The sequence below is a fragment of the Rattus rattus genome, chromosome 14 (genome assembly GCF_011064425.1).
Source record: "Rattus rattus isolate New Zealand chromosome 14, Rrattus_CSIRO_v1, whole genome shotgun sequence".
Classification (NCBI taxonomy): Eukaryota; Metazoa; Chordata; class Mammalia; order Rodentia; family Muridae; genus Rattus; species Rattus rattus.
The window spans coordinates 37,928,032-37,949,452 of NC_046167.1; the positions used below are offsets into that span (position 1 = coordinate 37,928,032).

Sequence of the window (21,421 nt, forward strand, 5' to 3'; positions counted from 1 at the left end):
AGTGAGATTTATGTAGTTTATTCTGTTTTTACTGCTCTGTGCTAGAACCATGGAGTTGCTGGAAGCAGTGATGCCTTATGGTTTCAGTCCTCATTAGCAGTTCCGTGTCGCCAGCCATTCAAATATAACTCTGCTTGATATGCTGTATTACTTTTAGTTAATCTCCCCCCCTACTTCTAAATAGCCGGTGGCCCCAAAGAGATTAAACATATCTGCAGGCTTAACTTCCTGCTGCTTGTATCTAAGTTAAAGGATTTAACTGAAATAGCACACACTCATGATTTTTCACAAGCACATAGTTCTTTTCACATTTACATTGCTCAAGCCTGAAATTGAAGTCAGTACTTTTAATCTTCAGTGTCTCCTGTGGGGAAATGCACAGGACTGGATATGCAGTAGGGAACATGTACTCAGTGATGGATGCTTGAATTCCTGCATCAAAGTCATCTTAGCCCTTCAGAAATTATTAATTGTGTCCAGTTGTGCTGTACTGTTCATCAGGTCCTCTCTTCGCTGTTCTCTGCCTAATTTATCAATGAAGCTGCCTTATTGACAGCCGCTATTTTCAGACCCATTTTTCTCTTCAATCTGTCAGCTTTTAAAAAATATATATTTTACTCATTTTTAGATGTGCGTATTATTGAGGATATTATCTCTATAAAATGTCCTATGTTTTAGTTTGCTTACTTTGAGATGGCACCTCATATAGCCCAGGCTGTCTGTTTACCCACTTTGTAGCAAAAGATTATTATGAATTACTACCCTCTTGCCTTTACCTCCCAAGCTCTGGGATTGCAGTGTGCACACCATGTCGAGCTATAAAGCATCCTCTTTTATTTCTCTTAAAAAGTGTCTCTCTGATACCCACTCCAGGACTCTGTTGTTTACTCTTTACATGGTGAACCCTTTTCCATTCACCCAGTTTGCGTCTTTGAATCTAAAGGGTGGATGATACTAAGCTTGATGTTCATCTTTAGTTGGTCCTTTCCTCCTTGGTTCTTTTATTATCTTTTGTTTTCGTGCAAAGAAAATCCTATTTCAAACATGTAGATGAACAAAGGAAAGAAGCAAGGTCTGGGAAGAAGACTCAGTCAGTGAAGTTCTTGCCATGCAAGCATTATAACCCGATGTCAGATCTTCAGTGCCAAGTAGAGCTGGGTGTGGTGCCACACATCTGCTCAAAAGTACCAGAGACCAGAGGATCCAGATGGCTCACTGGAGCTCAGCAGCTGTCAGTCTAGCCAATTGGTGAGCTGCATGATCAGTGAGAGACTTGTCTCAAAGAATGTGGTGAGACATCAATCTACCTCTGGTCATCACATGCACATACACACATGCACACATGCGCACATACACACATACATTACTGCATAGAAGGAGATATAGATTGCAGAAAACTGTGACTTATTTTCTACTCTGGGGGATTTGATGGAGATTAGAGTCTCATTCATGCCTCACATATAGGTACTTTACCTCCTGACCTATATTTACATTTTAACCAAACTTATGATTCATAGAAAATGGTGATAAAATTACTATAAAGAAGGGGGATTCCATAGGGAATGCTTAAGTAGAATTTTTTGCAGTCAGTATTTGGTTAACAAATATTCCAAGCTAATGAGTCCACCAACAAGGGTGTGAGAATTGGAGAGGTTTTAATTTCGAATTTTTGTCTTATTTTATGTGTATGGGTATTTTGCCTACATATGTTTCTGGGTATCACATGCATGCCTGGTACCAATGAAACGCAGAAGAGAAGGTCAAGTACCCTGGAACTGGGGAGTTTATGGTGGTTGGGAGCTGCCACATGAATGGTGTGAACTAAACTGAGGTCTCCTGAAAGAGCATCTAGTGCTCTTAACCCCTGAGACATTTCTCCAGCTCCGGTTCTTAGAAGCTTATTAATGTGATATGGCACGAAGGTGATAGAAAAGAGAACTCAAAGGAGGGAAGTGTGGGGAGAAAGCAGGACAGAGAGCAGAGGTTATATTCACTTATTTGTCAAGTATTTATTGGCCGCCCATTGTGTGTCTAGCTTCTTTGATGTGCTATAGACCTTATACTGAACGTTTTTGTTTTCTTACAGCCTACATTGAAGGATAAAAAGAAACAAAAGTAAAATGTCATGCAAAAATAATGTAATTGAGACTGGCCTTGCTGAGTGCCCAGGGTAACTTTAGAGATGAGGACTTAGTACATAATGAAAATGAAGGTTTTGAAATGTACTGAGTTCCATCTCATGTGTGATGTGTTTGAAGATGCATTAAAAAGTTTATTAAGTAATAAAGTAAGTTCACTATGCCTGTAACTGAAAAAGAAGGAAAGGAAGTATAGGAGGTGTCAATGGCCATGTCTGAGTGGCAATATGAAGCAGTGTACAGTGTCAGGAGGCCCCGCAGAAAAACCTAAGAAGAAATAATGATAGCTCTATCAGGGCCCTCAAAGAAAATAGAACCTCAAGAAGCTGAGAACAGAGGACACTCCATTGTTGAATGTGTTCCAGGAATCCCCATTATAATAGGAAGACCAAATGCACAAGAACTTAGGATATTTCACCTTGACCGAACTTCCAGAGAGGGATCAATGGGTGGAAGGACCAGGGGCTCCATGGCAGGCACTGGTGACCTCATGGAACATGAGAGGACAGCACTGTGGATGTCTCTGGTTTGAAAATATTGATTTTAGGATGGGCATGGGGAATCATGCCACAGACATAGCAGATAGAATAAGGGAAATATTGGAAAATAACTCTTGTCACCTTCAGAAGACAGCATTGTCAGTGGCAGGTGGGTGTGGGTAAGTATTTAGCCAGAGAATGTGTAGGATGAATGGTGAAGATGTTGATAGGACTAGTCAGACAGGGCTGAGGACTGTATTACATGATTCTGGCTTGAAATGGTCGGTACCCAGTAGATTCTGTTGCCTGAAATAAGGAAATAATGATCTAATGTGCAGGGTGAGAGAATTTGGTGTATCTGGTTATAAATGCAGTGTCTTCATCAAAGTCTTCCTCCTCTGAAGGCTTAGAGATCTATGTGGAATAGGAGCTATATGGATTGTAAAAGCCAGAGGTGATGGGTGACTCAAAGAAAACAGAGTCCTCCAGACACAACGGGACTGATGCACATACGAACTCACAGAGCCTATGGTAGCATGCATAGGATCTGCAAGCACTCAGGACAGATGACATCCCAGCCCTGAGAAGGGGCAGGGGACATGAGCTCCTGCCCCTAATCAAGAAGCAACTGATACTGGCTAGCAATGAAAAAAAAGTAGTTTTCTTCAATGGAGTCCCACTTGGTATATATAACATTTAAGGCCAGGCCTCAGGCCCAGGAGTAGTTGGGAAACAAAACAAACTTGATGTATTTTGTAGACTTTTTATCTCATTTTGTTTTGTTTGGACATTTTTTGTCTTATTGGTCTTATGATTATTTATTTTGATTTCTGTTTTTGTGCTTTTGTGGAGGTTTTATTTTTTTCTGATAATGAGAAATGTTTATTATTGTTTTTCAGTATATTAAAACAAACTATAAAGCTATATACTTAGTTTTTTTCTTTGTTTGTTTGTTTGTTTGTTTTTCTGAGAGTTCAGATCTAGTTGAATAATCAGGATTCTTCAGTTATTTTTGAGAATGCCATTGAAACAATAAAATGAATTAAACTAGTTGTTACCCAACTAAATGAAAAAGAATTAAGTAAAATAGTGTCCAGATACTCTTATGTGGAGAAAGAATTTATCCTGGCTAAATCTCTGTTTGGCTTTTGTGCTTACTCTTAGGGAACTGCGATAAAGACAGACGGAATTTGCTACATGTCCCAGTGCCCTTCCCATAGCTTCCCCTTACAAATGTGTTTGAGATGTTGCCAATGAGCAGCTCGTGTGCTGAACAGTGGAGAAAAGTCAGGTTTCCTCTAGGATGCTGTTGAATTCAATATTTTTCAAAGTTATATATTAGAAACATAGTCTTAATTTGTTTCAGGGCCATTAAAAACTACTTTTGCTAACAGCTCTCTCTTTTATTTGTGTTTCCCCTTGGTAGACGAGTTGGGTTTTATGTCAATACTTTCAAAAACGTCTCCAGCCTTGAGGCCAAGTTTCACAAGGAAATCGCAGTGGTGAGTAATGGTGACTGTTGCTCTTACGGAAAGTAATGCAAAGGGCATTGTATAAAATTGCCAACTAGCTTTACCCTTTTACACGGATGTTGTAGCGGTACTGTGTTACTACTCTCTGAACTATTTGCACTAGTTTTAAAGATTTTTTTACAGCCCCACTATTTTATTTCCTCCTCCGTTAGTTGAAAAGTTGGAATTTTAAATATATATACCTGGTCTCAACTTATTTAGATAAGCAGCAGTAATGGTGTTCTCTATTACCTTAGTTCACCAGGACAATCATAGGACTATTTGTTAATAGATTTAAGATAATCACCTTGTCATTTCTGCTTCATGTCCTATTGAATACATATCTGATTGATCCAGCAAGTAGCACGTTCTTTTCACTGTATAAAGTTATTTCAACTTGGGTGTAGATTTTAAATGTGGTATGTGGAATTTCAAGACCAATCTAATTCCCAGAAGAGTTGTAGCTTCTCACTAAACAAGTTCATTCGTGGGGAGAAAAACATGGGTGGCCACCAGAATATCCTGTGTTTAACAGGCTTCTGTCTTCTTAGCTTTGCCACAAGCTTTATGAAGTGATGACGAAACTTGGTGATCAGCACGCTGACAAGGCCTTCAGCATTCAAGGAGCTCCCAGGTACGCCACTGGTCCTCTGAGCTGCATGTGCAAGTGATATCCTATGTATTGAACTTTCTAGAGCCTGGAGACCACATTGTACTATTCTAGTCACCTTGTAAAAATCTAAAAGGAGCCCTTCCACCTGGACAGTGATCCCAAACTTAGGTTTTTGGCTCTTACATTTACTTCTTGCCTTCATTCACCTCAAGATGCTAATGGTCACAGCAGAAGTGAGTAGCTGCTTCTGATGAACATGGAACCAAAGAGCAACAGTTGGGATAGTCATCATTTCTCCTTGTTACTTCATCTGCAATAGAGAAAACCCCTCCAGCTTTGTGCTCATTGTTCACTACTAAAGAAAGGAAAAGAGTGGAAGAGATCTCTCCGCCCACCCTCTCTCTACCTCTGCTTTGCCATTTGCCCTGCAACATGGCTTTGTTAGTGTTCCATGGCATGTTGTTATGAATGGGCCAGTCAGAGACCGAGGGCCCCGTGGCACAGCTGAGCTGTTTACCTTGGTTTGACTGCATGCTTACTTTCTCCTATGATTTTATCTCACCTAACAAGCCTTGAGCAGTCAGAAGCCCCAGGTTTCAGTTACATGCCTTTAAGGTCAATTTGCTTTGTTTTCCTTATTCAAGTCCAATAACCTTTGTAATTAAAGAACCCGTTTAAATATCTATAGAAAAAGTAGGGTCCAATGGAATAAAATTATTCCTAAGGTGATGGTCAGTTCTGAGACTCTACACTTGTAGTTTTTAATGCCAATCATTATAAACACTTATAGGAATGTATGTACAGACTCATCCATTGACATATGCAGTTTCCAACCTTTCCGCATGTCAGCGTCTGATGATGACTGTTTTGATCATGGACTTCTCTTTAGAGTACCTACCTATAACTACAGCCTCTGCTATAGCTGCCAGGGAAGCCAGAGTGCCTTTTCTCTCCAGGGGAAGGGTGTGACCTAAAGGAATCTAAGAAAAGAACAGGATTAGGGCTCCAACATTGTTTTTTTACATTGTTGAGCTAAGACTAAGAGAATAATAAGAATACTCAAATTACCTTTTGGATATTGTAAAACTAAGGCGCGTTAAGAGTGGCTTCACATGGAAATGAAGTCAACAGAAGCATTTGCAAATACCAGTTTCATAATCAGTTAAAGCAAGAAGTCGGGTTACAGCCACTTGACAAATGTCTCTTATTTTTATTCCTTTTTAAAAACATTCTCTGCAGAGCGAGGTGGTGAGTTAGCTCTGCGGGCAGTCTTTAGAATAGAGTATAGATTGGGCTGTTTCTAGTCCGAGGTCATGATTGCTGGCTAAGAGCCGCAATCATGTAGAGTGTCTTTAAAAGAATGTGGCTCCCTTAGCTCCTGAATGTGTAGATCATGCTGCTGTGTCTGTACTCTTATTTAGGTCACAGACTCTGCTCCGTCTGCTGTTGTCTTTAGATGTTCTTAGAGAGTAGGATGTGCCATCTGAGTCATCATGTTAAGCTGTTCCCAAGCATCTGGCAAGGTGCCTAGAACATGATGGCTTCTTAGGAAGTTGTGGAATCTCACCTGTCATGTGGTCTGCTGGTGCCCTGAAGGTGTCTGAGTCAGTCATTGTTTCATAAAGTACACAAAGAAGTATTTTGTAACTCTCTAAACATAATTCAAAAAGCACTCCTGAGAAAGATTTATGAACTCTCTCCCAAGTTGCCTTTGTAATTAAAAGTCACAGCTTTCTGGGTAACTTTCTATGATTGTGGGGTGACATGACTCTGCTGTAGAGCAGAAGTGAAGCTGGTTTTCTTACTATGCCTTATGTTGGGATGTGGAGCTGATTTGGCATGTGGCAAGAACAAGATTTTATACTAAGATATAAATGCAACTGTCGTAAAGCACTGCAGTTTTTCTTTCTTTTTAACCTATTTACACCTCATTATTTACATATCTAAAACCAAGCATGCTTGACCGTACTTCACAGGGAGCAATCAGTGGTGACAGTTTCCAACATTCATTACTACTTCTAACAGCTAGAAATAACCTGGAAGTGGGGGAATGAAATAACAGTGACATTAAGCTTCAGGATTTCTCTGGGGTAAAGAATATTGGGTTTTAAGAATCCTGCTTCTCAGAAGGCTTCTTGCTCAACCCTCTGTGTCTATCCAGTGATTCGGGTCCTCTTCGCATTGCAAAGACACCATCACCCCCAGAGGAGGCTTCACCCCTACCCAGCCCAACGGCTAGTCCCAACCACACATTAGCACCTGCATCTCCTGCCCCAGTGCGACCCAGATCTCCTTCACAGGTATGTTGTGTGCATCAGGGGCATGGAAGAATTCATGGGGAAGTGACTTTCTTTGGGATTCTCTTGTGGTGACTAAGCATTATAGAAAGTTTCTATGACAAGACTAAGGCATGAGACAGTGATATTATTATTGCTATTGTCTGCTTTTTTTATTTGATTTTTGTGTTTCCTCCTATACTCAGTTTTTTATTCTTTTGGGTGTTCTAGCCCCATCCCCACCTTCTTGGCCTGGACTACACTCATCTTTACCTTCACTTGCTCCTAGACTCTCCTGCCATTCAGAGGCTGAAGGAGTCTGTTCAGTGATGGAGCATTTGCTGGGTTGCCCCATGCTCTGAGCAGCTATTCGCTTTGAAAAAGAAAAACCATATCTACAAAACTCCATTCATTCTACATTCCTCCTGAACTGAATCTTCTTTTCAGTGCTCCATTGGAGTCAATGACCACACAGAACTGGGATGTTAGGAGACATTTCATCCCCCAAATTGTGTTACACATGAATGGCCACTCAGTGAAAGCCAAGTAATGACCAGGCAAAATGAACTAAAGAGAAGATCCCACCACTTTTGATTTCCCTGCATTGTGTGAACATAATATTTCTGTAGCTACATTTAACATTCATGGTCCAGTATAAGCTTTATGAATATGGCTGAAGCTGCAACATTGTAAGGGAATAAGTGTAGTAGATTCTAATGTTTAAAATTCCTGAGTGGAAAGAGAAGTGGGAACTGTCTTTGGTTGACCTCATTGACTCAGTTGGGGAAAACAAATGAAGAAGAAAACAAAACAAAACAAAACAAAAAACCCAGCTGGCTTGATTTTTGTTTTGAAATTCCATTTGTTTTCTTATGAGAGAAATCAATGGTAGATGAGCTGAGAGAAAGAATGGCTTCCGGGTGAGATCATAGGTCTTGCAGTTTGGGGCATTGCTTAAATTAAGATGTATGGACTCTAATCAAGTGACCTGACTTCTTCCAATTAGACCAGTGCCTGTCAGTGTTTGGAGAGGCACCCAAGGGGACAGCATTCTTGACTTGAATCGAGTAGGCTTACACCTTTGTACAGATCAGTTTCAGTTAGATGTCAGTCTGCTTGCATAGCTGTGCTCATCTAACACTTCCTCAAAGGCTACTATGTTTGTATTTAATGCTTCCCAGACAAGGAAAGGGCCTCCTGTCCCACCTCTGCCTAAAGTCACCCCAACAAAGGAACTACAGCAGGAGAACATCATTAATTTCTTTGAGGACAACTTTGTACCAGAAATCAATGTGACAACACCTTCCCAGGTGAGTGCTCAGGACAGCTGAATGACTATCAAAGTGCCATGGTGGGTGGGACTCTCAGGTCAGCTGTAGATATCAGAGCCATTAATAAAATTTTATCACTTGTGCTTGCTTCATTGCTTTGTAATCAAAGGATTGTTAAATGTAAGATGTATAGGATTTGAAAATTCTAATATTTATTGAATATATATATATACATATATGTGAAAGTATGTTGAAAAATATACAATGAAGAGGAGTTGCTGTCATCCTACCACTGTGACAAAACCTTGCATGCACTCTGGCCTATTTTCTTTTAATTTTTCTACCATGTCCTTGAGGATTTGTCAGTTTCACATTTTAAAATTCAAGTTGTGTGGTTATGCAGTCTTAATGTAGTAACTTCAGTTTTATGTCACAATATTATCGTAACTAAAGCACTGGACATTACTATCATACCAACTGGATATACTAACCCCTGACTCTTGGCTAAATTTCAATTTCCAGATTTTATCAGCCTGCACCTTTTCTACTAGCCAGAGTCATTTCCTAGTTTTATTTCCACATTAACATTTGCACTGAGGATATTTTAGGATGGCTTGTCCTTGTTCAGTTGCTTTAACCTGTGTCCACCAATAGCATCCTCTCAGTTACATCATAAGTGGGAACTTTAGACCTCTAGAAGCCTGTGTACTTAGCTGAGGACACCCTGCCTAGGAGATGAGACTACTTAAGTGGCGCACAGAGTAGTTCCGAAGTAAAGATGAGGTCCAGAAGTGTTCTTTCTTTTTAAGTGTTTTTATTTCAAGTTTTCTGGCTCAGTTACAAGGACCCTCATGGTGGGGAGAGGGAGAATCAAGGTACTTTTGAAAATTACAGATGCCAGGAGAGTCTGTAAGTACTTCTGGGAGCCTTAACTCACCCTACTACTGTTGAATGCTAGAGACAGAAAACAGTTGGCTAGAGGAAGGGAACAAGGTAGAAACCTCATAGTTTACAGGTAGAGCTGCTCACCTGAGTTATGTACCATTTCTGTAGGATCTCATGGAACTGCTCTACTGGGGCGTAACTGATGGATTTTGTGCCATATTTGTTAGTCTGTCAGCTGAATTTGAAATTACTACCCACCAGAGATGTTCCTTGTCATTTAATCTGCTTTCTTTTAGTTTAAAGGAGAGAAAGAAGAGGAATTCTGGTCTTGTTCATTTGGGGTGCGTGTGTGCGTGTGTATGTGTGTGTGTGTGTGTGTGTGTGTGTGTGTGTGTGTGTGTGTGTGTGTGCGCGTGTGTGTGTGCATGTGTGTGTGTGTGTGTGTGTGTTGTGTGTTGTGTTTTTACCTGAGAGGTCCCCTGCCTCCAATAACTGGATCACAGAGTGTGAAATCCAATGCTTCTAATTCACCAAATGACTCCTGGTTTCACACCAAGATGTGCAGAGAAGTGAAATGGGATTTATATTTTGGTTTGTCATTTTGGGGTTTTGAGTGGAGAAAAATCTAGTTTTATTTAAAATAGGCAGAACCTGTCTTCTCTGCAGTCCTTTAACAATTTCCTCAGTTGTTTGTTCTCTTCTGCAGCTGCGAGATTTTATGTCACTTAATGTATCTGCAGCAGTCCTTGGTCTTGGGACCTAATTCTGAGAACTACTATTTTGAACAGTTGGAAGTCTACATGGTTCAGATCAGTGATGGTGAACTGGCTGTCACAATGAATTAACAGCTTCTGTGTGTAGAGATGTCCAGCCAGTCCAAGGCTGTGTAATGATGGCCCATTTATAACTGTCCCACTTAAAAGATTCTGATTTCAAATGTTTCATTTAAAATTTTTGGACATGTGTGTTAGGTGCTTATAATATTAGATGCATTGAACAGACTGTATATTAAGGCATAAGCTAATGGATTATAAAATCTGAATAATAATGTTTTGGGCAGTGCAAAGATGAATGGTTAAGAGAGGAAAGATACCAATTCTTGATGAGAAATGAGATAGTAATCATTAAGTATTGAAAACTGGAAAACTGAGAATTATCTAAAAGGTTTCCCCTACATTACTGCAGAATGATCCTTTCCAGGTTGCCTTGGATTTTTGCTAAGTGAGTCATCCTACACTTAGAAGATCATTTATGGCCACAGTGGCTATTTTTATAACGCACTTAATGAGAAAGAAAAACACTTTTGTGTTAATCCTGGCCAGATGCTGCAAATGTAAGAAGCAAAATCTAACCTGTCTGATGGAAAATCGCCTCGCAGCAACGCTTTCACTGTTGTGTCCCTGGAACTGAAAACAGAAATCCACTAAGCTTGCAGAGCCCTCTAATGGCCAAACTTTAATTAGATATAGCCCAGAATTTTCTGTGGGAATGCTTTTTCATGCTCATAGGCACACCATGCATGGCATGTGAAAATACTTTTCCTGTTTTCCCAAAGTTTTGTTCACAAAAATAAAACTGCTAAAAGACAAGTTCATTTTTTCCAAATATTTTCTCCCAAGAACTTATAATCTTGTGCATAAATCCTTTATTGTGTTTTAATATTTGATTAATTCTTTGAGAATTTAATACTATATATTTTGATAATATTCACCTTTACCTAATTCCTCCAAGATCCACACCCTTCACTATCTACCTAAGTCATTGACACTGAGGACAACTTCTCATTCTGTTTGTCCTTCGTGTTTCGCCCTCCTCCTCCTTCTCCTCCTCCTCCTCCTCCTTCTCCTCCTCCTCCTCCTCCTCCTCTTCCCTAATTAGACTCAATTTGTACTGTCCATATATTCTTAGGTGTGTATCCTTCCACTAAAGTGTGATTAATCTACCAAATATCATATCAATAAAGAAAACCAATACTCTCTGCAAAACTGAAGCTCAATTATAGTCAGCGCCTCAAGTAATGTGTGTGACTTTGTACACACACCCCCCTTCCATGTTGGTATCTTGTCTGGCTTGGACTCCTACAGGTATTATGTATGTTGTCTAAACTATTGTCAGTTCATATGTGAAACTGCCCAGTTGCGTCCAGAAAACAGTTTCCTCGTAGTCTCCTACCACCACTGGCTCTTATAATCTGTCTGTTCACCTCTTCCACAATGATCCCCATTGGAAAAAGGAGGGTTGTGATATAGATGGCTTATTAGAGTTGAGCATTACACAGTTAATTTCTAATTCTGTATACTTTGGCTAGTTGTGAGTCTCTATGTTAAATGCTATCTACAGATGTATGTCTGATGAAAGCTGAGAGATGCCTCAGTTTGTAGACATAATGATGTCACCAGGACTTGGTGTAATCTACACCCATTTAGGAGAATAATAGTAGTAGCTTTCCTGTTGCCTCTCTGACCGGTTCGTCCTCAGGCTCTTGGCCCAACAATGGTACCAGGAATGGGTTTTTAACTTGCCTTAAATCCAATCAAAAAGGGATTCTTTATGCCCATGATATTCATACTACTCTAGTGACAGTGACCATGTCTTGATAAGCAGTTGTTACTATCGATTTCAGGGTTCACAGCTGGGTGGATTGGTAGTTACATTCTCCTCTGGTAGCATGTAGCACACCTCAACAAAAGTCAAAACAAACAACAAATAGTAAGACAAAAAAATGCCCCTGCTCACCCCTGCACACAAACACAAAACACGGAGTCTGTTTTGTGTTGCCCAACTACTTGTGAGCATAGGCCTTCCAATAGAGTTATTGATACAGCCAGTGACACTCCATTAGAGAAAACTCATTTTCTCTTTCCCAGCAGGCATCAATTATAGATAGCTTCTGTATTAGAGGTGATTTTTGCATCTCCCTTCTCCCAGTGATTTAAGTGCTTTAAATCATCCTGTGTACACTATCACAGTGTCTGTGAGTTCACATATATATAAGTTCTGTGGTGTCTAGAACATACTGCTTCCTTGTGACCATCTACAACAACTTCTGGCTTTTTCAATCTTTTACCTTCTCTTTCTCATAGTTAGATGCCTGAGCAACGAGGAGGGGTTAAATAATGACATGCTGTGTGATTGAGTGGCCCAAAGTCCCTTATTCTCTGTTCATTGCCCACTTGTGGGTCTGTGTTAGTTGCAATCACCACAGGAAAAGCATCTCTGATGAGAGTTGAGTGAGACACTTATCTATGGGTTTACCAGATATGTCATTAAGAGGCATTTAATTGTTTTCTTTTAACTGAATAATAGTAGTGTGTTTGCCCCGTAGGGCCCATGACCTATCTAGCCTCAGGTACTTAAGCACTTCAGGAGTATTAGGGTGGTTTTCATCTTGAGGAGTGTGCCTTAAGTCCAGCTTTTAAAAAGTGGTGGGTTACTTCCATATTTGTGTCATGACAATATTACACAAGTATCTGTGGCTATTTTGAACAGAATAACAATGTGCATTCCTAACATACACTAATCTCATACTGTGAAAATAGGCATTCAGGTGGAGGGGGTCATATGAGAAGAGTATCTCTATCCAGTTTCTCTTTGTAATAGCTCATGCTAGCATGCTCAAGGTTCTAAGAAGTGCTACAATAAAAAGCCCCAATTTATCTTTCCATAAGCTACCTTCTCTAATGGTTCCAGACCTTGTTCTTGATAAATAGGTTTGGTGATATATTTTAAGAAATGAAGATTTAAATTATATATCCCTGGGAAACCATTCCATGCATGTAGTAAGATCTTAATAGTTCATAACAAAAATAAAGCAATCACATAGATACACACAATATCTAGGTACACCCATATAGGATTCTAGCCCTCTTCCCCTCATTTATCTTCAGAAAATGGATTAAAGTGCTTTCTAATTTACCTTGAGAACATAATTTCAAATCCATCGTTCTCTGTCACCAGAGACTTCCTTCTGGATTCTTGGCCCAGAGCAAGTTTTTTGTTTTATTTTGTTTATTGTTTGTTTGTTTGTTTTGCTTCCCACACACAATGTTTAATTTCTTGAAATGGACATGTCAGTGACGTTCTGATATCAATCTTCATGGGATTACATCAGTTAAAGGTCATATTAGTCATAGGAAGCAATTTACTCAGCAGTCGCCTTCCCATAGGAAGACCTCATCACACAATCAGTTTAGGTCTCTGTCAATCCACTGGTCATCACAAAAGCTCATTCTAAGCAAAGCAGCCATCATCCATCTTCCTTGCCTTCTCTATCTCTGTTGACTTTCATACTTAGTTATAGCATGTTGAAGACCTTGCCTCAGTGCCATGATGCTGAGCTCAGAATGACTCTGTTCAACTGGCTTCCAAGAAAACAAAAACAAAATAACTAGGGAATCTGTTGTGTAGAATGTTGGGCTTATTGTGTGCTGTCTTGCCAGGACACTGCAGGCTTCCAAGTGTAGCAAATGTTAAAATAGGAGGAAGATGGTCAGTCAGTTTATAGATAAAAGGGGCCAGAGTTATGTTACTCTTTAAAATCTTTCTATAATAAATGTTGTGGGGAAAGCACTTGACAACATTATTTTTGAGTAAAATTGCTCCATTATGAGATTGTAAATATTTAAATCCTGTCAGTGTACTGTAGTTAATGTCAGTGTTCAGGTTAACTACAGTCCATCTGTAACATACTCCTCACATGTTTCCAGTCTTAAATTACATTTCTCCAGCCACAACTTCCTCATATGTATTGATGAAATGCTACAACTTTGCTCATTGTTAGAAATTATCAACTATTTTATTGTTTTTGCTATTTATATTCATAAAAAATTGTTCCTAATTGGCATTGCTCCTAGAAGCTTTATCTTCTCTCCCTTAAGCTTCCCATTTGACATCCTCTGGCTCATTAAAGAGTTCTAGAAGCATGCAAATACTTGAGATATAATAAACATCCTTAAAATGTGTTGAAAGAACAAAGAGGGAAAACAATCTCTAGAAGTAATACCAATCCCCTCACTGATCTGTCTCATTAAAATACTGTTATAATTCAACACTGTGTATGTACACATATGAAGTTATGAGGTCTAGTTTTGAAGTACATGTTTTATATCTAAATGTACTGTTGCTGTAGCTGTAAATTCCAATATGCGCTACCTCATATTACTTTGAAGGCTTTACATGCTGAAAATGACATATAATTAACACAAAAAGAATGTAAAATTAAACAAAGCACAAGATAAAAATTAGGAAGTATAATTCCATTTCCAAGAAGCAATATTTTAGCCATTGTATAATACATAGTATTTTCTTTAAACAGTGAAACAAAATGTGGTTTTGAAAATTTAAATTTTTTAATTGAATATTTTACTACAAATATAAAACGATGATCTCATGTCAGTTTTACTTGATCCTATCGTGATAAACAACAGGATGATTGCATTGTAAGGCTGTGTCATGCTAGATAACTCTTGCTACGGTGGTTCTTCATTGGTCAATATACTGTGTGTTAACATACACACATATTTAAAATGCATATATTTAAGGTGCACATATTTAAAATGTACATACTACTAAGTTTTGACTTGTATATACAGCTAAGAACCCACCAGTACAATGGATAAGAGCTGTTTTCCTGGTGTTGCCTAACTCTCCCATTATATGGGCTTTGAGGTCTGATTAACAAGTTTGCATCCAATGAAAGCAATTTGCTTTGCATTACCTCTTTTTTTCTAATAAATGGCTATGTTGGAAACGTGATACTTTTGTAGGCAAACAGTTTCTCAAATTCTGCATGGGACACTGTTAGATTGTAAAGTATATATTTTCTATTCCTTTCCACACATTTATATAACATATTCTGATGATACCCATCTACAACATTCTCTCTTCAACTCTTCCCTGACCCCTCCTACCACTTTCCCCTTCCAGGTACATGTCCCCTCTTTACAGAGAACATAATTATGATATTAAGATTTAAAGTTTTAAAAAACAAGTGTTTTGGAGAGAGCAATGTATATGTAATTTAAAACCTATTATGAGAAATAATTCTGCTGAAAAATAGAAAGCTAAAGACTAATATTGGGGCATATATATGCATATATATGACACAAGGAGAAGCAGTAGTGGCAATATTATATAAAATTATGGGAGAAAAATTGTCTAGCAAAAGAAACCGTACTAGGAGGGAATGAGAGAATATGTTTGGAGTAAATATGGTCAAGCATGATTGACTTAAAAAATTATTATGAAAACCTTCACTCCAAACAATGAAAATACATCATGAAAAAAACACAGCCACAGGGACACATAGTGAAGTAAAATATATTTTTAAGTTTGTCTGACGGAAAATGCTTCCATTTAAAGATAGTGTACACCAATACAATTAAAATCTATCTCTAAATATTAAAAATAACCTAGTAAATGTAAAGTTTGAACTTGGATTATAAGAATGCATTATTCACTTGAAAAGCGAGACCACAGCCTGATAGATATGCTGCTTTCCTACATAACGAATGTGGAATGTTTACGTACTGCCTTCCGCACCTTCTCAGCTGTTCTCGCCTTTCTAGATTCTGAAGTTTGTTTCTTTGACCAGTAATAAAAAATTTTTCTGCCCTTCAAAATCTTTCTTCAAACACTTCAATTTTATATAGTGCACTGCCCATTGATATAAACTTTCGATTTCTACATGACCAAATGTTCAAAAATGAAACATACCAAATATCAAAAACATGTTATTTGGATGTGTGTTACTGCCTTCATTCCTGTCACTGTGGTATAATTTATGGAGACCTTGTCTCAGCTCTGACCTTTACTTTGTAGCTTGAGCTCAGGTTAATCCAACTTCAATCCATGCTGTTTCCCTGTTTCCCATTATGACTGGTGCACAGATGTCAATGTTGAACACAGCCTTACAGTATCGTAATAGACTTCCATCCTGTGTCATAGTTGCTTACCTGCTTTACAAGTAAAGGTTGGAGGGGTCATGTTGTAGCAAATACTGGCTGGCTCAGAACTCTCTGTTTTCTCCCCTTTTACTATTCTACACAAAGGCACGCGTGCACACACAAACACACACACACACACACACGCACACACAAACACACACACACAGAGTGGTGGAATGAATAATATAATAATTCAATCAAGAAATTGAGTCATAATTCCTGATGAAAAGCACCTTGACTTCAGAATGCATTTCAGTTTGTTGTTTGAGGGTCAATTCATCATGATATGGATGGAATGGTAGCAGGAATACAAGGTGTCTGGTCACATTGAGTCCACAGTTAGGAAGAAGTGAGAGGATAGGAAGGGAGTAGACTATGCAATATCAAAATTTCCTTGCAACACTTCTACATAAAGTTTCTGTAATCTTAAAAAAAAGTGCCAGGAGGTAGGGACCAGGTATTCACATACAAGTGCATCTGGGGCACATTTCGTATTCAGTGCACTCTTGGAGACCATCGGGAGGATGAGGGATGGACATGAGGTGGGCAGCAGCATGCATCAGTTCCTTCCTAGGTTTTAGCATCATAGACATACACTGCAGCAATGGTTATGCTACTGAGTTTAAATCTTAGTATCTTTTTTTTGTTACTTTTGTAGTCATGTGGAATTTTTTAATCTGTTTAATTTTCTGATTTACATTGTTTAAGATAACTAAAAGGGAGAATCTTTTTATCTGTGCGGCATTCCAATACTCCCCCTCGATGGGAAATGATGGGATGTCATCCAGGGCCATGAGCTATGTGTGGCTAGACTCTATCACTGCATTGGATGAAGAGCTGGCATGGCTTGGCCATCTCAGTGAGACCTTCTACCTGGCTCTTTCCACAAATGTCTATTCATCTGTTTTAACAGAATGAAGTCCTGGAGGTGAAGAAGGAGGAGACTTTGCTGGATTTGGACTTTGACCCTTTCAAACCTGATGTGACCCCAGCAGGTTCTGCTGCAGCGACCCACTCACCCATGTCTCAGGTATAGAGTGAGCTCAGGTGTTTAGGGACGATAAACATTAATGAGTGTGCGTAGTTAGTTAACAGGAGATCTCTGTGCCTTTCTGCTTTTCTGTTTGGTTGACAAATATTTCCTATTTGTAGGAAATATTTTACTCTTCTCCTTGCCATTAACTTTCTCTTGTCACAGAGCTGTTTCCCTCAGAACCATGTCTTTTGGAGTGGTTATCAGTGCCTCACTGGCACTCAAAGAGTGTGGCTTCTGATAACACTCCTTACAGCTTCCCTAAACAGTTCTTTTAGTTTCAAGTTTCCTACTCATTTCCTCATGTTTTAGAGGTCAAGGATTATTTGGATAACTGCCAGACCACGCCCCACAGAAATGTACTTGCAGTCTGGATGGTTCTGAGCTTGAAGCTATACTAGTGTCCCCCAGCAGAGCAATGCTCTGGTGCTGACCACAGGTGGATGTGGAGTGCCTTGCTTCTTGTGCTTACTCTTGCTCATCTCTCCCTCGCTCTCTCCCCGTTCTGGTAGCCACTGTAATAAGATTCTCCTTAGGATCTGTTAGGATGCCTGCCTGGGGTGTGTACACCCAAGGATGTAGGGATGAGGCTTTTGGTGTGGTTAGTATATAATTGTTGCTTTAAGTGGAAGAAAATCAACACAATATTGAGGAATGAAATGTGGTGGTATGTACCTGAAATCCCACTCATTACTCAGGAAGATGTAAGAGGAGGACAAAAAGTCAGCGACCCTCGGTTACAGAGCCTCAGAACAAAACACAAATCAGTACTGTTGACATTAGGTATGGGGGCAGGAGGCGCACTCACACTTAACTTTGAGAAAATCCAAGGCTATAGAATATAGTGCAAATTAGAACTAAAATTCAACTGGGAATTAAGAACTGACTTGAATTTCTAGTCCTGATGATGTGAATCATTATAGCTGACTCCTGAGGAGTGCACACTGCTCTGTGCAGACAGTTTTCTTGCTAGTCTGTGCTTTGCTAGGGTGATGTGCCTTCTGAAGGTCTGCTCTTTGTAAATGGGAGAAATACTAATTTAATAATCAAATGTAATTAACTTTACTGGTGCTTTGTAAATAAAGAGGATCTCTTAGTAGGCTGTCTCTAAACTGTCCTTGGAGATTCAGAATGTACACAAATCACAATTAGGACAGGCTATGTGTCCCTGTGACCCTGCCAAGGAGGAAGCAATTCTGGCTTTCTGGTGGCCCTAACAGAGCGGTCCATTTTCTAAGGAAGAAGGCAGGTTGAAGGAGACTACATGAGTCTGTTAGGTTCGGAGATGCCCTTTCCCTTCCCCTCAAAGGTACCTCCTTTACCTACCACTGGGTCCCATTTGTCAGCTGATATTCTAGGTGCCAGGGACCAGCTTATCTCATGATCTCTGCAGCGTCCACACAAGCGTGCAGAGCCTTTCCTTTTCCCAAGGAGAGATGAATCCAGTGTTAGCATTGCGTCCTCCTTTGGAGAAAGTGTTGCTGCTGTCTGCACCATACAGAGACTTGTATTATATTATACTTGTTTTTCACTACCTCTTCTTAGCAAGAGGCTATAGAGAGACCATCAAGATAGTCAAAAACACAGAAAATGCATTTCAGACACCGAGGCATCTGCAGATACAAATATGTGTGCTTTTTAAAGGAGCCGTTCTGTCCTATCTTCCCTGTTCTTCGAATGGTGATAAGCAAACAGATATCTAAGCTACATAGAGATGAAGTTAGAAGGCCAGAGAGAGTAAGGAATATCAGTCAGCACCACAGGACCTGGCTTTCTATGGGACAGCATCTATAGAAGACAGCGGTAGCCTCTAGAAACTCATTTGAAATAAATGTCTTCCTAGTCTTCTGTTTACCTTTACTGAATCAAAACAAGTGGGTGAATGAGTCACTGAGGCAATGTGGCTTTAGCAGCAACTCTCAGTGTCTGGGAGAAAGGAAGGCTGTCTCACTGTCCTCACCCTCAGGGCAAGCTGCTCTAACCATCCAAAGTCCTCCATAGATCAGTGAGCCTTGTAATTAAAATATCAGAAAGTTCATGTCAGGCATGTTGTTAATAGACTTTGATGGGTACCTATTAATGTTCATGACTGCCAATTAATTTGCATGTTCTCTAATCCAACATATTGGAGAATGGCATTTTAAAGGCTCTATTTGCTATCAAAGTAGTCATAATACATGCTTTTGAGGTAGTAGAGAGAGGCAAGCATATTAGTTAATGATTGAGATCTGTATTTTCTCAATGATATGATGACCCTAGTGCTAGAAAACATTCTTACTTTGATGGCATGTGTATTTGGATATCACACTCATCATACAGCACATTCAGGACCCAGCCAGCTTTCCTCAAGAGCCAAAGGCAGATTGGCTAGATCCCTGCTGTTATCACAGCATCTACATGTGGCTAAACTCAAATTAAGTAAAACTATATCAAATTTAAGTCTTGATTCTATTAGACTAGTACATTTCAAGTTCCCAATAGCCACATGTGACAAGTGTCCACCAAAATTGGTAACAGAAGTGGGGTGTTTCTATAAGCAAGGGTGGAGGCAGGGAAAAGTGCTGCTATCCCTAGCTTCTTTATGTTTACCACTAACTGTGTGGACTTTCACTCAGAGTGTTTCTTTTGTTTGCTTTCAGACATTGCCCTGGGACTTGTGGACGGTAAGGCATCTGAGAACTAGTTCCACATATTTTAATCTATAAAAATTTGGAAACTTTAATATATTTTTTCACCTGTGAGGAAAAAGAAAACCCATCTATTTAATGATAATGTATTCCCCTAGAAAAAATACCTGAAAGTTTGGAGCATTTCCCAAATCTGAAAAACGTAATAGAGAAATGTATGTCAGTGTCCCACATTGCTGAACTAATAGTGATCAAGACAATGGCATTGTGCTCTTTGTGTATTCCCGTGGGGATTGAAGACCTAAAGAGCTGTCATAGTGGAAGGCATGCATGCATATGGTACTCTTAAACTGCATCAAAACACAGAGTATGGATGAAAAAATGAAAGGCAATGGGAACTTTAATATCATTATATTTTTGGTAGAAACATATAATTTGAGCTAGGTAGCTGTGGAGTTGAGTTTAAACACTAATACTTATAATCTTGTAAATTTGATCAATTTCTAAAATTCTCTAAGACTCAGCTTTTCACATTTATAAAATAAAGGTAATGACATATACTTCAGAGGGTTGTTTAAGAATTTAATGAAATAGGTGCCTGGCATTTATCCTAGTATATAGTATGTATAAACAAAAGGTAGCTATGATTATGGCGTTACTTTATAAAGCTGACCTGATGTGCAAGGTTGAATATTTTCAGAATTTAGACCTGGGAGAGAGAGAGATGAGTAGAGCTTGGTGGTATTCATCTGTATTGCAAAATTAGGAGACTGATGACACCCATGGAAAGCCCAGCATTCCTTGGGGCAGGGTCTAAGTCTTTAAAAACTTCCCTAGAGTTTATATTTCACTTTTTAGGATCCTTGAAACAGATCAAAAGCAAAACTAACAGTTTTGGTTGAAGCTATACATGACTAAGACATTTTTACACTGAATTCGTAATTTACACTTGATTAGTTTTATTTGTGTATTTATAAAAAGGTGAAGATGGGTTGATACTCAGGGAACTAGAATTCTAACCTCAACTTTGTGTTACTTTTATTACTGATTATGGAAACAATATTAATCTTAGTTATTCCTGAATATTATACTTTAATTATAACTATAGCACGTTTTTACCTCTCTAAAAGAACTGAGATAAGGGCAAAGATACCTTCTAGAAGGAGCTTTTCAATGCTATAGAGGCCAGACTTGCTAGGAATAGTAATCCTAACAAAAATGCATGAAATATTAGCTTTCTGGGAATACTGTCCATGATTCTTAGTCTGATCTACTTTACACAGTACTTTTCTTGTGGGCAGAAATCGGCTTCTAGGTTGAGGGCAGACTGACAAGAGAATATTCAAGCTCATCAGTGTCGTTTTTACAAATTCATTCTCCATCCAGAATATTCCTCAAAGATAGAGCCTAGTGAAGAATGAGTTTGGGGAGATTTTGCTCTGATACTCGTATAGAACATGCAGCATGGAGTCATTTCTTGACCTCTGTGTTTGATAGCATCCTGGTGTTCTCATATTCACATACTCATTTGGATAAGCATGTTCACTTCTTGGTTTCCTAAGGCAGAAATTGTGAACTAGCCATGGTACATCCTCATTGATAGTGAAAAATGACATGGGCTCATTTGTGCCTCTTCCACAGGAA

General features: G+C 39.1%; 1 protein-coding gene across 1 annotated transcript in view; it reads left to right on the top strand.

The window, feature by feature from the left end:
* Amph (amphiphysin) overlaps positions 1-21,421 on the top strand; it is a 195,810-nt gene that overhangs the window by 145,301 nt on the left and 29,088 nt on the right. The window contains exons 8-13 of the mRNA XM_032884708.1: positions 4,044-4,119; positions 4,680-4,762; positions 6,903-7,041; positions 8,199-8,327; positions 17,031-17,147; positions 19,790-19,813. Coding sequence (XP_032740599.1) covers positions 4,044-4,119; positions 4,680-4,762; positions 6,903-7,041; positions 8,199-8,327; positions 17,031-17,147; positions 19,790-19,813 — 568 coding nt within the window. The remainder of the gene's footprint in view (positions 1-4,043; positions 4,120-4,679; positions 4,763-6,902; positions 7,042-8,198; positions 8,328-17,030; positions 17,148-19,789; positions 19,814-21,421) is intronic.